We start from the raw sequence: 16790 nt of genomic DNA, 5'->3' as shown, positions 1-16790 counted from the left end.
TGCTATGTTGTGCAGGTTCATTTTGAATACCTGGGCTTAAGAGATCCTCCTGCTTCAGCCTCCCAAAGTGCTGGGATAACACTGGTAATTTGTTGCCATTCAACACCATGAGCCATTGCTCCTGGACATCTGATTAAAATAATTTATTGACACCACATAGTAATGGTCATTGAGAAGTCCTAATAGTAGACTCTGTCTCACTGGGAGAGCAGCAGTAATGGCTCTTAGAAGGTAGTTGAGAATAGCTCTTAAGATTTTGTTCAGGTTTGGAGTCAGAAAGACCTAGGTTTGAATTCTGGCTCTGCAATTTACCCACCAGCTGACTTTGAATGAGACATTAAACAATCCTCCAAGTTGTCATCCTCATCTGTAAAATGGGGATCGGAAATTCTAACTTCCAGCGTCTTTTTGAAGATTAAATGAAATAATATATGTATAAAGCATTTGGTACTGTGTAAGCATAGTAAGCATACAGCAAATTTAAATCAATATTATATTAGTAGTCTGCCCTTCACTTCTTTGTTCTATCAGAAGGACTCAGTTTAAAGTAATTTGCCCCTAAACTTACTCTAATTCTAAAAACCACTATTCCTGAAATTGATCATACGTATAAATGGAACCATGTGATTCTGTGGATATAATTTAAATGCAACTAGGATCTAGGATCTCTTTTCCTTTTGGGGGTGGGGAGCAGACGAAGTCTCGCTCTGTCGCCCAGGCTGGAGTGCGGTGGGCACAATCTCGGCTCACTGCAACATCTGCCTCCCAGGTTCAAGCAATTTTGTACCTCAGCCTCCTGAGTAGCCAGAACTACAGCAATGCACTACCACGCCCGGCTAATTTTTATATTTTCAGTAGAGCTGGGGTTTCACCATGTTGGCCAGGCTGGTCTTGAACTCCTGGCCTCAAGTGATCTGCCTACCTGGGCCTCCCAAAGTGTTGGAATTATAGGTGTGAGCCACTGTGCCTGGCCATCTTTAATTCAACCATTAATTTGTTTATAGGAGGGCTTTTTAGTGGTGCTGTCACACTGTTTCCTACAGCGAGCTTTACTCTAAAATCTTTTACATTTATGCAATAAAACCAGCCTTGACTGCTCCATGCCTGGACTGAGGACTGAGCCTTCTGGCTCGAGGTTTAGCCAGAAATTACTGAGGGCCAAAATATCATGGCAATATCATTAAGATAACGTTTTAGAAGCCATCCAAAGGTATATTAAAGTATCTTTCCAAGCAGCTAATTATATTGTAGGCCTAATAAGAGATTAGAGACTTTGTTCTTCAGGGCAGTAAGGAACACAGATTCTTAGAACCTGTCACCTATTCTATGACTTCTGCAAAAGAAATAAGTGCTAGTCATGTTTTATTTGGATGGATGTGCTAATTTATAGATCTACATATGCTTTTGAATTATATATCATGTATATATCTAATTTTCACATTTTTGATGCATGGAATCTCTTAACTATTAATGTCAACTTTAAGACAACTGGACAGTCAATCGCCTAAAATTTAAAAGGCCCAAAACAGGAACTCCAATAGCCAAAATTAGTTTAGGTTATTTTCATAGTATCACACTCAGATATTTGTTAAATTATTTTCCGATAAACATTGTTCTCTGATGTAACTTTGAAAGATTCCCCAAATTACACATACATTCATCCACTGGATGTTTCTCCAAAGCACTGTGGCTTTTTGCTAATAAGTGGTTCAATCATGTTTTTCAAGATGATTTTCTTACATGAGGAATAATCATGTTTTAGGTATATCTGTTTTACTGTTGATTTTTCCTGCATTCTGTTATATTTATGAAGAAAGCAATTCAGTAAAATGTCATTTTCCTTTAGTCATTAAACTTGGACTCTCTGTGGACCAAAGCAAAATATCAGTGCTGAAACCAGTCTCAGTGCCTTCCCTAACCCAAAAGAATAATAAATCCGCTTCTAAATCGTAGAGAACAATGAATTATTTATGATAGCACAAAGTAGTTTTTAATAAAATCTGCTTTTTACTTATATTTAAATAAATTGCCCAGTTACTGAATCAGAAGCATTTCTTACAAAGCAAACAAAATAAGCATCCCTTCTATGTTAATAATATGTTAATAATATGTTGGCAAGTTGATTTAGAACAACTTGCCAACAATACAAACAGAAAAAGGAGTGGGTCAACAGAAATCTAGTCTGGCTTTATTTTCAATAGGTCATATTGTCTGTTGAAAAAGGAATAAATAATTATGGAGCCTATCTAATAATATACTCAATAGTTTAAAATTATTGAGTGTTTCCTATATAATAGGCTCCAGGCTAAGTATTTCATTTGCATTCTATAATTATGTTTATTTTAACATGAGGAAACAGAGTTAAATAACTCTCTAAGTTCTTAGCATGCAGATAACTTGTATCTGTTTATGACAAACTTTGTCCCTACGCATGTGGCTAATTAATTTCACATATCTGGGTCCATAAGAATCATATGACCATAATGGACTTAAATTCCCATAACCTTTCAACTGCTTGACTGTATCTGTCAAGTCAGACAGTGCCCTGTGACTGTAATAATGAGTGTGAATGATCAGTGCTGGTCTTCCTTTCTTGACATTATACCATTAGGGAAGTCAAAGCATTTCTCTAGAACTGCCTCAGGGCAGTTTTTAAAAACATGTATTTGTGAATGTGCCACTGAACTATATCTAGAGGAACCAGGATGTGCAGAGTCGGCAGTCCAGAGTTTTGTGGTTCTGAGCATTGGTCTTCTGGTTGTCTCCAAACACATGCCCTTCTTTGACTTCACCAAAATGTTGGGTGGTTTCATGAGAATGTTTTCTGTGGGAATTCAGTCTTGAGACTTTGTTCATTGTCCTCAAATGATCTAGTAGAGTTGATCTTCTGGGGTGATTTCGTGCAGAGGAGGAAGTGGTTACACATATTGTGAGAGTCTGAGAGACAGCAGTAGCTGGAGACTTTTTCCTGAGCTTGTCACTGTATAGTTTAGGTTCTCGTTTTACGTTGTGAGTTTTCATGTTAAGAGATTGCCTTTTTACCTGCCTTTACGTTTCTCTCCAGTAGATTCTGTTTTAGTAAATAATTAGACATCAGCTTTCCAATTCTTTTTTTATTTCTCTGCCACAGCAAAAAAAAAAAAAAGTAGATTGTTTATTCCAAACACCAGGTGGATTCTTAGGGGAAATTGTTAGGAGCCACATATGTTATTTTGGCCTAAATTAATTATGTCCCTGGTTTGTATTTTACTAAGCACTTATCAGGTAGACAGAAAAGTGTTTGGTACTTGGGGAACACAAAGATAAAGGAGGAACAACTGGGCACCATAGCTCACGCCTGTAATCCCAGCCACTTTGGGAGGCCAAGGTGGGTGGATCACTTGAGGTCAGGAGTTCACCTGGCCAACATATGAAACCTCGTTTCCCCTAAAAATACAAAAATTAGCCAGATGTGGTGGCGCATTCCTGTAATCCTAACTACACTGGAGGCTGAGGCAGGAGAATCACTTGAACTCAGGAGGCAGAGGTTGCAGTGCGTCGATATTGAGTCTCTTCACTCCAGCCTGGGTGACACAGTGAGACTCCATCTCAAAAGAAAGATAAAGGAGAAAAGGCTTTTGCCCTCAAGAAACTTGTGTTTCAAAAGGAATTTAAGTTGTACCTCACTAGCCAAATCAGAAGGTGCACCCATAAAAGTGCTAGAATGTACTCTAAGGGGCACAGAGAGATAAATGTACCCATGTAGAGAGGACCAAATGACAATATGTTGTATTAATATAACCTTAATCTTCATTATATACCACTAAGGTTGAATTGAATTTATTTGTTAAGGAAGAAGCCAGGCTAATGCAGTAAGTAACTCACTTCTATAATCCCAGCAGTTTGGGAGGCTGAGGCAGGAGGATCACTTGAGGCCAGGAGTTCAAGACCAGCCCAGACAACATAGCAAGACCCTGTCTCTACAAAAATGTTTAAAAATTAGCCGGGTGTGGTGGTACATACCTGTAGTCCCACCTACTCAGGAGACTGAGGCAAGAGGATCACTTGAGCCCAGGAGTTTGAAGCTGTAGTGAGCCATGATTGTACCACTGCACTCTAGGCTAGACAACAGAGAGGACTGCCACAGATTCCTTCTAACTGTATACATTAATAAACTTGAATAAATATATTAAAGTAATTTTCAAATATTCCTCTAGTCATGATCAGTTGTCTTTAACAACATTTCTCAAACTTGTTATGTTATTCCAAACGCTGCGTGTACTCATGAAAATTTGTAGGAGTCACATCTGTTATTTTCCACTCTAAAAAGAAAAAGAAATATCGCAGACCTATAATGTTGACATTAATCGCTTTTATTTTAAACTTAAATGTGTACAAATATAAAATATGTATAATAAAAGCTTACAGCTTTTATAAACTACAAAACCAAAAGACATACAAATTAAGTTAAAAACTAGAAAAAAAATCAATAATATTTGAATTAATGTTATTAATGTGAGGATATTTTGTTTTGCAGAAGCCAGATCACCGATGTTGAGACCATTATTGGTGGAAAGACATATTTGTGCTTTTCTGTGCTTGTGTTTGACTTGATTCTTTTGATTTTGCATCTCTGGCCTAGCATGTGCCGCCTTGGAATTATCACAGTCATTGTTTTTCCTTCTTAACAAAAAGCTTATTTTTATCTACTGATTCATTGGTTTGATAAGCCAATTCATTTAATAATGTAACCCAAAATACAATACTGAAAGATAAAACATATCATTGAATGTGCCCTGGGATGAGTGGATTCTACCACCACTTTTCTGTTTGCAAACTATTGCATAACTTTTGTTCTTAGAATAAGCCAGGGTATCTTTTATGCATTATTTAGCATGAATGCATAATTTTCTTTTTAAATCCATCTCTTTTGTTTTCTCTTTAGACTATGGTAATTTACATATACATTACTTAACCTCCCTTGATCGTTTTCATGATGCAAGTTAATACTGTAGAAGAAAAGGTTTTTCTAATTGGTAAGCGAAGTATGCGTAAGTGGCAGATGGGGACTGGTGTTATTATCATATTGAACATCAAGGCCCTGCCAGCCTAAGGGCAGCCAGGTGTGTTCACCGTCCCTTTAAAAGCTCATCTCTGATCACTTTGCACCAAGTGCCCTATAAATACAAACATGGGACCCAAAGCCATATGGCAAGATTCAGTCATAAATGTCATCCATCTCATCTAAAATATTATTATATTGTTTCATGTGCTTTGATCATCAAAGTGAAGACACAACATTTAAAAATTCTTGCAGAGCTTGAGCTGATGTATGCAAATTTCTGGTAGACCAAGTATGCCAGTTTGAGAATCACTGGTCTATAGCATATTGGGCAAATACCTGGTAACCAAGAAGCAGTTCCTTTGTTTTTCTCAGAAAAGATTAGTGACATTTCCGGGATGTCTGCTAACTTCTGTCTCTTCCTCAGCCTTGATCTGCTCTCTTTACAGGCAGTAAACTAATGCCTTCTTTGTTTCTACGTGAAAGGACTTTATAAATAACTGTTTAGACCAGGAGAAGGTATAAAGCCTAACCAAAGTTCAATTAAGTGAACAGAAGAATTTAAATATTTTGACATCAAATGAGAATTACCTTTTGACTTTCTTCCACTGCACTGTAAGCTCCTTGAAAATGGACTTTCTCTTACTCCCCATTGGATTCCCAGTGTGTGGTACCATGACTGGCACACAGTAGGCACACAGAAAATGTTCACTGAAAGAATCAATCAATATCAACATAAGAAAGTACTTAGTGGTGTGATGTATATCAGACGACATGTTCCAGTGTCTGGTTCCTGGAAGAATATGACCCATAGCTTGTCATTGTGATAAATTAGCTGGCCTGGTAGAAAACTGGTCTCAGCCTACCTCTCATATATTCTCACCTGAAAAATCAGACCAGTTGCCTTCACAGCCTGCTAGTTTACATCTGGAAAGTGATGAAAACTTTCCCAGTTGGCATACTTCCTCTGGTGCCTTTGTCCTTTCTTTTTCTCACCCTATCATCCTTGTGACTCAAGAAGCGATGATGTTTTTCTTATTCACAGGAAACTTACAAGCCGCAGTCCAGGGCCTGATATCTACCATCACTCAACTCCTTCTGTGTAGCTCCAGTTAAGGAAGGAGGGGAGAGTGCTCAGCCTGTTTGTTTTTTGTCTTGTTCTATTTGCCTGGATTCACTGTGTTGATAGACAAAAGAGATAAGCTGCATATTTGTGGGAGACAGCTTTTGATTCTTCAAGATCAAAGCATAGTGTTACTGACCCTTATAAGAGTAGTTCTTTGGTTAAGTTATTATTCATTTTTCTTCAAGATAACTTTTCTCTGATTTAGCTTTTATTAGCCAACATTTACATCTCTTATCAGAAAAACCATTCACCAGAATGGGCCTGGGTTTCCATCACGTGTTTCAGATGTATATGATTCCAACACTTGAGGGAAAATGTTCCGCCTGGTCAAGCCTTCACTGAAATAACCTTCAGCAGAGAGAGGCTGGCCTTCTGAGCACTCCTTTACATACATGCCTGCCACTAATTTCTAATAGTCTTAAAAAAAAAAAAAAAAGTAGTTAGCTGCTGGCAATAAAGTACAGAAATAAAAATTTGGCAAATACTAAAGATTAGCTGCTTCATCTATCATATAAAATGGATCTAGCCAGAAGAAACCAAGGACTGAACTCTGTTTGTCATACCTCGTAAGCTGTATGGCTAAGGGCAAATCCACTGACTTTTCTGTGCATTAGGGAATTTTTCATGTGAACACGAAACCTTGTCTTCCACCTCAGGGCCTTCAAGTCAGCAAGCAATCTTAAGAAAAAATCTTTGAAATTTGGAAATACAAAAATCAGTGGAACTTGGCCAGGCGTGGTGGCTCATCTCTGTGATCCCAGCATTTGAGAGGTCAAGGCAGACAGATCACATGAGGCCAGGAGTTTGAGACCAGCATAACGAACATGGAAAAACCCCATCTTCACCAAAAATACAAAAATTAGCTGGGCGTGGTGACGCATGCCTATAATCCCAGCTACTCAAATGTCTGAGGCAGGAGAATCGTTTGAACCCAGGAAGCAGAGGTTGCAGTGAGCCAAGATCACATCACTGCACTCCAGCCTGGGCGACTGAGTAAGGCCCTATCTCAAAACAAACAAAAAAATCGGTGGAACTTTGTGAAAATATCAAATGGAAAAACAAGTTGCTTTGTAGATAAGAACTAAATCTAAATAAACACTTGTATCAGTGATTGGTGTTTTACTTTGTGGTACAGGAATCAGAATACATTGTCCATAGCACTCAGAATAAAATTGCGTATTTGCATTATCCTCTATATTCCAATGAAATAGAATGATTTTAGTACCATAGTTTGTGTTTTTATTTTTTTCTTCACCTTATAAAAGTTAATATGGTGTGCTTTAAAATAGCACGATGTAAATAAGGGAAGAAAGCAACTAGGAAAAAAATTATTACAGTTGTATTCATTTAACAGATTGAAAATAGTGACATGATGATGACTCATCAAACAAAAAGAAAAAAAAACTGGTGTTATCACATTTATCTGTAACAAAATAGTGGTAGAAATAACTCACCTTGTTGTGTTTGACATATATAGGTATATGTACGTTTGTAGAGGTATGCACACAATCTATTTCACCAACTGTTGTAGCAAAGTATTTCAGTGTTTATTTAAAAAAGGCATATGCTTTTATACTGAATATATAATGCATAGATACTATCTGCTTCCAATTAGGAATGAGCTCATCACATGTAACTTAACAGTATGGCCTCAGGAAAATAGATGACTCTCCCAACACAACCCTTTTTTGGAACAGCAGGGGATCAGCCTAAGACTATCCCTAAGATTCAGGCCCACAGTCAGCTTTAACTCAAAGCAGACACTGATTTTATTGGTTGAATGGTATACTATTTATAGCAGTAGTTGGGCAGCAAAATGAGGAAGCCAGTGAAAGAATCTTTTTCCCCACAACTTTAGAACTGGGAGGTGTTGATGCTTACAGGATACCCCGGTTGAAGGCAAAGACCGTGTCTCTCTTGGATGTGTATTCCTAGGGTATCACATAGTAGCTGCCACATAATAGGTACCAAAAAACGTCATGACTATTATAAAAAATGCTCTTTACTACTGAGTTATAGCCTAAAGGTCTACCATATACATTTTGTGCTATTTCTTTTCTTGAATAGGGAGAAGATCCAATTTATCCGAACTGAAGGGACTCCAGGATTGGTGCGCCTTTCAAGCGATGCAGACCTCGTTATGTTGCTGAGGTATGTACATAACACTCACTCTTGATGCAGACGGTCTCCTGTCATCAGATATCATGGAATATTGTGGAAAATAATATGCCAATATTCTTAAATTATTCTTATTCTTTAGACTTGTGGAAATACGTTGAAGATTTAGGGCACTGATTGAGTGATCATTCACTTCAGGTTGCATTTGTTACACTGATACCTGTTTAATTTTCTTTTTACCCTGCTTGCAAGGGAGATGGTATTGGAAAAGGGAAAGGTTGTAATGAATAGAATCTGCCACTCACAGAATGGAACAGAAGGGTATCTGAATAAACCATCTACCGTTTACCCCTCAGTGTTTACCCCTTCTGTTATATATTCTTTCAAATGTTTTTCTCAAAATATGTTTTGTCCCCTTTTGCTGACTCAAGACATTATTTATTTACCTTGTGGTTTTGAGACTGTACGTTTGGGAAATCATATCAGAAAGTTGACATTTGGTCCATACTACTCACTGCCAACTTGATAGCCCTTCATAAAACTGACCAATTGTTTTTTGTTTTTTGTTTTTTCACCCCTCGATGGTTCAGCTTTGGTTTTAAATTTTAGAGTAGTTTAGAAAGGAAACTGGCAAGTTTTCAAAAGACTTTCTCATTTTTTTGTATTATCCTTCAAATGTAGGCAAGCCAAAGTAAAATAATGCTTTGCTCTACCCAGTGGTTGGGATGCTCATCCCTGTAACCTCCACAGAATTAAAGGGAACGTCATACTGAGCCTTTCAGGCAAGGTTCTGTTTATCCCTGAGTGCTAATAACCTCATTCAAGTATTCATGATTATCTTGACCCTGACCATTTCTAATTCACCATTCCATAGTTGCCCTATTTGTTGCCGTATTTCTGACTGCCCATGTGATTGTTGTCAGAAAGTTACTTTTTTTTTTCTTTTTTTGTGAGGCGGAGTCTCGCTCTGTTGCCCAGGTTGGAGTGCAGTGGCCCAATCTCAGCTCACTGCAAGCTCTACCTCCTGGGTTCACACCATTCTCCTGCCTCAGCCTCCTAAGTAGCTGGAACTACAGGCGCCCACCACCACGCCCGGCTAATTTTTTGTATTTTTAGTAGAGATGAGATTTCACTGTGTTAGCCAGGATGGTCTCCATCTCCTGACCTCATCATCCGCCCGCCTCAGCCTCCCAAAGTGCTGGGAGTACAGGCATGAGCTACGTTATTTTTCTTTATGTGTAGTCAAAGCATAATTCAAAGGGATGTAGTCACTTTCTATAATACTTCACTTCCGTTGACTCTGAATAGGACCTATGGTGGGGGTAGCTTCTCAACCTAGTGGGTGGCCTCTCTCCTGTGGTATTGAGCCGGTTCTGAAAGCTGCATATAATATGCTAGGTGGTCAGGAAGACTACTGGTCAATTAATATTAGAGTGTGATGTTTCTATCATGGTTTGGTTGGTGATAAAATAGTTTAACTTTCTGTTAACAGAATTCTGGCCAGGATATGCTCTTTTTCTTCATTATAGAAAGCTAAGGTTTTTTTCTTTTAAACTAAGAATTCTGCTTTTGGAATTAGTAAAAAAAGAAGTCATAAATATCACTCACCTATCCATAGTTAAATAACATTTAGATGGTATAGTCTTAAATTTATTATACTATAGCTTAGAATATTTGTATTTTGATAACACAACAGTTTGCATGAGTTTCTATGTGTTATGTAGTAGAATTCAAATGTATTTGAATTCAAATAATTCAGAACTCATTCATACATAAAGAGCAAGGCTGCATTTTCTCCTCTTTGGGAAAATAAGCAGGTTCTCTAAAGCTAATGGGCCTTTGGAGAAGTGTGAGAAATTTTCTTACATATAATAGTTCTATAATTATTGCATACAAATGATGTCATTAAATTCTAGACTTTTCATGTGGGTGATCACATGTGTTTATTATTTTAATAATAGTAAACAACACAATGTATTATATGGACATAAGTAATGTAATTAGTGATTATTGAAAAATTTGGGGTTTTATTCATGTCCTCAATTCTTTATTTTTTATTTATTTATTTATTTAATTAATTAATTTATTTTTTGAGATGGAGTCTCACTCTGTTGCCCAGGCTGGAGTGCAGTGGTGAGATCTCATCTCACTGCAACCTCCACCTTCCGAGTTCAAGCAATTCTCCTGCCTCTGCCTCTCGAGTAGCTAGGACTACAGGTGCATTGCACCACGCTTGGCTAATTTTTTGTATTTTAATAGAGATGGGGTTTCATCATGTTGCCCAGGCTGGTCACAAACTCCTGAGCTCGGGCAATCCACCTGCCTCAGCCTCCCAAAGTGTTAGGATTACAGATGTGAGCTACAGCACCCAGCCCTTTATTTTTTATTTTACTTTGAAATTGGAACAATTTGAATTAGTGACTACAAACTTCAGTCAGCATACTTGTCACTTACATAATGGAAGCCTTTGTATCTATTTTAATGTTTTGTCTAGTTTCTTAAAAAGGAAAATCACTCCTGGTACAAATTGACTTGATTATCAGTAAGCTGCAATGTAGAGATAGTATTGCTCTAGGACATTATTCAGTTCAAAATAAACCCATGTAAAGTTATTTTCCACTCAGGTTATTTTAAAATCCAATAATTTTTAAATGACCTTGTTGAATTTGTTATTGATTTTTCTATTTCATGTATCTTTTCACTAATTCAATTCATGTAAAAAATATACCTGTATCAGAGCTCATATAAGAAATGATTGATAAATTTGGCTACATAAATATTTTTAAATGGATATAATGAAAGATACCACATATAAAGGCATAGAGAAAGAAAATCAGCTGGAAGAATAGGTTTATAACACGTAAAAAAAACAGATCAGCCGGTCACAGTGGCTCATGCCTGTAATCCCAGCACTTTGGGAGGCTGAGGCAGGCGGATCATGAGTCAGGAGATCGAGACCACTCTGGCTAACTTGGTGAAACCCCATCTCTACTTAAAATATATATATATATATATGTGTGTGTGTGTGTGTGTGTGTGTGTGTGTGTGTGTGTATAGAGAGAGAGAGAGAGAGAGAGTAGCTGAGCATGGTGGCTCACACCTGTAGTCCCAGCTACTTGAGAGGCTGAGGCAGGAGAATCACTTGAACCCAGGACGTGGAGGTTGCAGTGAGCCAACATCACGCCACTGTGTTCCAGTATTGCAACAGAGCTAGACTCTGTCTCGGAAAAAAAAAAAAAAAAAAAAACAGAAAGAAAGAAAGAAAGAAAAGAAAGAAAACCAGATTGTGGATACATAAAGAAGGCCTTTAAAAGAAGAGAACCCAATAGAAAAATGGATAAAGGATATGAAAAGGCATAGAAATGGAAGTGTGAATAGCCAATAAACCCATGGAAAGATGCTAGTAATTATAAGTGTAGTTTCAAATAATGAGATACCATTTCACACTATTAGATTTGTAAAAGTCTAAAAGTCTGAAATACCTAACGATACATAAGAACTCTTGTTTGGCTGGGCTTAGTGGCATTGCAGTTTCTACAGACTTGTTGGAGTACAAATTGACACTGTCTTGTACAGCTGAATAGAGCTCAGGTCTCTGGTTACTCTCTTTTAGGAGAATATCATAAACAGACATTTCAATATGGAGAAGAAAGAAGACAATTAAATGGTCTAAGATCCAAATCCTCACGTTTGAAAAATAGTAGCCAGGGTAAACAAGGGAGCTAATTATTTTGTGATTGTAGTTATTTAGGAGGTGTTTTGTTTTATTTTGCTTTTAATTATCCAGTTAAATCCTAATCCCTTCGAAGGCTGAGACCCTATTGTTTATTTATTGGAATGAGGATATATAACATACTTTGTGTATTTATGATGAGTTCTCAATAAACATTTTCTATTTTGTGTTGGAATCCTGTTTCCAAATCTGAAAATCCAGGTATGATTTTCAAACAAACATGTACATTCAAACTTATATATTGAAATAGTAAAATAAAATCACGTTGTCCAAAGTTGGTAGGAACACAGTCAAATAGCCGCAGGGTTCACAAAAAGTACCACAGCCAGCCATTTTGTCCCAAGAATTACCTGCAAGAGAAAGGGGGTAGGTGCTCTCTTTGGGAGGTAAACCGGATCTTGGATGGAATATTCTACCCTGTTGGGATTTAGGCTTTTCAGCACTACTTTGGCTGAAGGACCCATGTTGCTTCTTGTCTTTCCCCAGCTTATTTGAAGAAGAGATAATGTCATATGTGCCTCCACATGCCTTACTCTACCCCAGCTACTGTCAGTCCCCACGTGGCTCTCCCGTGTCATCTCCTCAGAACTCACCAGGTGAGTCCATCTGCTGCTCGCAGTGAATTCTCTGAGGAGTGAACCTTCAAGCCAGACGTTCTCTCCTCCCTAAAGACAGGACAGGAAGGGAACACTTCAGGTACATCTTTGGTGTTAGCATAGATACATGTGTGTATTTCCTGTCTCTTAAGAGTGGCTTATTTCCATGAGGATTCATTTTGACAAAGAGATAATGAATAGGAGGATTAGTGGTATGACATACTCAGATATAGAATTTACTTTTCATGATGTTATGTCATACAATATCAGGACACAAAATATTAGGTTGCTTTTTGACTTTAGAAAGTTCTAGTGAAGAGAACTTTTTTGATACACAATGAAGATAAAGTCTCCACTCTCAAGAAATAATATGGAATTGAAATTATTCAGTTTAATAGACTTGGACATTCTTTCCTACAGTATTCATTAATTGCATTAGATAGAACAGAGATGGATTGGCAAATAGAACATGTTGATAGGTAAACTGAAATGTGTACATTCAATCTCTTTTTGAAAGAGATAGGCATGAATGAGTGAGTGAGTAGGTGGATGAGCAAATGGTAGAAAATGCAGCTTGGCAAATAAGCTTTGAAAATGAAGGCAGTCATGATGTTGACAGAATATCAGCTGTATATAGGTCCTTATTATAGGCAATGCATTGTTCACACTTTAACAGCTATCAGAATTGAAAACGATTTCAGTAGAAATGCAAACTCCATATGTGTCACTAAGCTGCTGTATGTTCTTTGGTATATATAACATGTGTTTTCACATACTGCAATGATAATAAAGCTGCAGCCTGATTGGATACTGCAAACAGGAAAAGATCTATTAATTTGTTCATTTAACACAGATTTATGGAGCATCCAACTATGATCCAAGCACTGAATTAGACTCTAGGACTACAGAGATGAATAATGTAGTTTCTTCCTTTGAAGAATTCATGGTGTGGCAGTGAGTCAACAAATGACTCTGTGAAGCTCTGTAGTTAGTCCTGTAATGAAGAAATGTATGAGAACACAGCTGTGGGAGCAATTATTCTTTCAGGGCTGGGGATGGGGTATTTGGGGAAGTATGAAGTGGAGCCTTGAAGGATGATGAATAGGAGTTTACCAGGTGGATCAAAGAAAGAAGGGCATTCTAGTGAAGAGGGTAATGTGTTGGGCCATTCTTGTGTAAGTATAAAGAAAACCTGAGGCTGGGTAATTTATAAAGAAAAGAGGTTTCATTGGCTTATGGTTTTGCAGACTGTGCAAGTATGGTGCCAGCATTTGCTTGACTTCTGTTGAGGGCCTTAGGAAACTTCCACTCATGTCAGAAGGTGATGGAGAGCCAGCATGTCACATGGTGAGAGTGGGAGCCAGAGAGAGCAGCGAGGAGGTATCGCACCTTTAAACAATCAGATCTCCTGTGAGGTCACTCATCACCAAGGGAGTGGTGCTAAGCCATTCATGAGGAATCTGCCCTTATGATCCAAACACCCCCTACAAGGCCCTACTTCTGACACTGGGGATTATGTTTAAACATGAGATTTAGAGGGAACAAACATCCAAAAAAACCATATCAGGTAGCATAAGCTAAGCCATAGAAGCATGCAAGTAGTGTAGGAAATAGATACATGTGTAGTTAATAGATACAAGGGAAGGGAAGTTCTCAAAGCTCAGTTTGGAAAGGTAGGCTAGGGCTGGTTGGTCATTGAAGCATCGTTATTATTATTATCATTATTATTATTATTTTGAATCAGAGTCTCACTTCTTCGCCTAGGCTGGAGTGCAGTGGCGTGATCTTGGTTCACTGCAACCTCCGCCTCCCAGGTTCAAGCAATTCTCCTGCCTCAGCCTCCCCAGTAGCTGGGATTACAAACACGTGCCACCATGCCCATCAAATTTTTGTATTTTTAATAGAGACTGGATTTCACCATGTTGGCCAGGCCGGTCTCAAACTCCTGACTTCAAGTGATCTGCCCACCTCGGCCTCCCAAAGTGTGTGAGCCACCATATCCAGCCAACCTTATTCTATAGTCCATGTGAAGCCACTGAAAATGTATAAGCAGAGGAATACAAATAATATCCTGTTTTTCAAAGATCAGTCAGTCTGGTGGCAATTGGGAGGATAAATTAGAAAATGAGAGACTGGAGACAGATTCTCAGAGAGGCTGTTTCATTAGCCAAAGTAACATGATGAAAGACTGGCCTAGGCAGTGGAGATGGAGACCAGGGAACGAATTGAAGGGATATGTAGGATGCAGAGACATCAGGACTTTGAGTAGAGGTAGGGAAGAGTCAAGGAAGATTCAAAGGCCCTCACTACGTAGGCTACCAGGCAGATGGTAGCACCCTCTGCCAAGAAGGCGAAATAGTTAGACTCAAATGGGAAGATTGAATGAGTTTGGTGTTGGACAAGTTTTATTGAGAAATCTTTGGGCCGTCAATGGCAGATTCCCAAAGACAGCTGGAAATGGCAGCCATGTCGCACAGGGGAGGTTGAAAACAAGGAGTTCAATGCACTGGTGGCAACTGAAACCTAGAGTATAGATTAGAGCAATTGGGGAGAAAGTCATTGAAAAGGAGAGGAAATAGTAGGTGATGACATGAAAAACTTCAATATTTAAGGGATGAGCTGAGACAGAGGAGCAAGTGAAAGAAAGAGAGCCAACAGATGTTGAATAGAGTTAGGAAAGTCTTTTCAGGGGAGCCAGGTTTCACAGAGGAGTGGTCAGTAGAGCCATATGCTCAAAGGGCTCAGGAAGTACCAGCTACTCATGGGGGCTGAGGTGGGAGGGTTGCTTGGGCTCAGAAGGTTGAGGCTGCGGTGAGCCATGATCACGCCACTGCACTCCAGCCTGGGCAACAGAGTGAGACCCTGTCTCAAAAGAGGGGTGGGGCATCTGAAAAGGATGAGATCTGAAAAGAGGCCTCATTTCGATTTGAAAATCATGATGTTATAAACGGTCTTTGCCAAAGAGATTCTGTGAAGTAATAGGTTATAAACCGGATCTTGATTGGTGACAGATGATACAGGATCTGAAGCAGAAGTCAAATGCTCTTTTCATGAAATCTGGAGGTGAAAAGAAAGCAAAATAGAACAGTAGTTAGGAGAAGAGAGAGGGAAGGGATTTTAGGTTGGGAAGTTGAGCATACGTGTGCAGAGGACACAGGACGTGAGTGGAAGGAAAGTGGTTTGTGGAATAAGGCAGGCTCATGGACAGCATGACACTGAAGGCAGAAACACAGGCCAACTTTGAAACAAAATAGGGATACCTGTTTTGATGGCACAGGTTGAAAGGAAATGTATGACACTACAGGTAGGTTTAAAGGTTTAGGGGAAAACTTCATGAAATTCCCAACTGGCCTCATTCTTTTACCAGCTATCTGACTTTGGGCAGGGTACCTCCTTCCCTGAGCCTGGATTTCTTTTTCTGTAAAATAGGGATAATAATAATTACCTCACCTCTCATGATTATTTTTTAGAGAACACTTTGGTTGGTGCTTGGAACATAACAAGTAGCCAATAAAGGTTAATGTGTTTTCTTTCTTTTTTTCTGGAAATTTGATTCTGAGAAGTATAGGTTGTTCACATTGGAACCATTAATAACTGGAACAAACAGACGCTGATTTGCAGAGCTGTCTGCTTAGATACTTAATCATTCAGAGTGGTCTTTGTCTTAGTAAGAGCCTATGCTGGGGTTTAAAGTGGACCATCGCTTTACCTATGTTTTATGGTTAAAGACGTGAAGCCATGTGGATTGTTGCTTGTGCCAGTCAAGGCTGTCCTTTTCCAGGCCTTTTGTGTGGCCTGTCTTCACTGAAGAAAAGGTAGATCGCCAGATGCTGCCCCTTCCATGCCCTTTAAAGGCATGCATTGAAGACTATACACATTCTTCAAGACTGTATGAGTGTTCTAAATGTGGCTAAGTTTACTTCCTCATTTAGCATCGCAAATGCACATGAGTAATCCTTGGTGACAATCAAATCCATTCTAGAAACTTACATTTAGAGTTAAACATCTTCCAAAGACATGTGTAACCCAAATATATCTAAATTGCTAGCAGTGTTTGTGGTGGTTTTAATTTTCAGGAAGAATCATCTCCATATTTTTGGCCTACTCTGTTTCAGTGGGCTTTGTTTGATCTTGAAACTGGGTTGTACGGCCTGATATCAATGGAAGTCACTATAA

The 16790-nt window shown here is 38.6% G+C and overlaps 1 protein-coding gene across 3 annotated transcripts in view; it reads left to right on the top strand.

The window, feature by feature from the left end:
• The window catches only part of HECW2 (HECT, C2 and WW domain containing E3 ubiquitin protein ligase 2), a 384249-nt gene that overhangs the window by 318113 nt on the left and 49346 nt on the right, over nt 1–16790 (top strand). For all 3 annotated transcript variants that reach the window (XM_025405496.1, XM_025405495.1, XM_025405497.1), the window contains 2 exons: nt 8235–8318; nt 12505–12614. In XM_025405496.1, coding sequence (XP_025261281.1) covers nt 8235–8318; nt 12505–12614 — 194 coding nt within the window. The remainder of the gene's footprint in view (nt 1–8234; nt 8319–12504; nt 12615–16790) is intronic.

This window comes from Theropithecus gelada, chromosome 12 (genome assembly GCF_003255815.1).
Source record: "Theropithecus gelada isolate Dixy chromosome 12, Tgel_1.0, whole genome shotgun sequence".
In the NCBI taxonomy this organism is placed as follows: Eukaryota; Metazoa; Chordata; class Mammalia; order Primates; family Cercopithecidae; genus Theropithecus; species Theropithecus gelada.
Note: the sequence above shows the minus strand (reverse complement) of the source record. Positions and strands in the feature narration are given on the sequence as shown.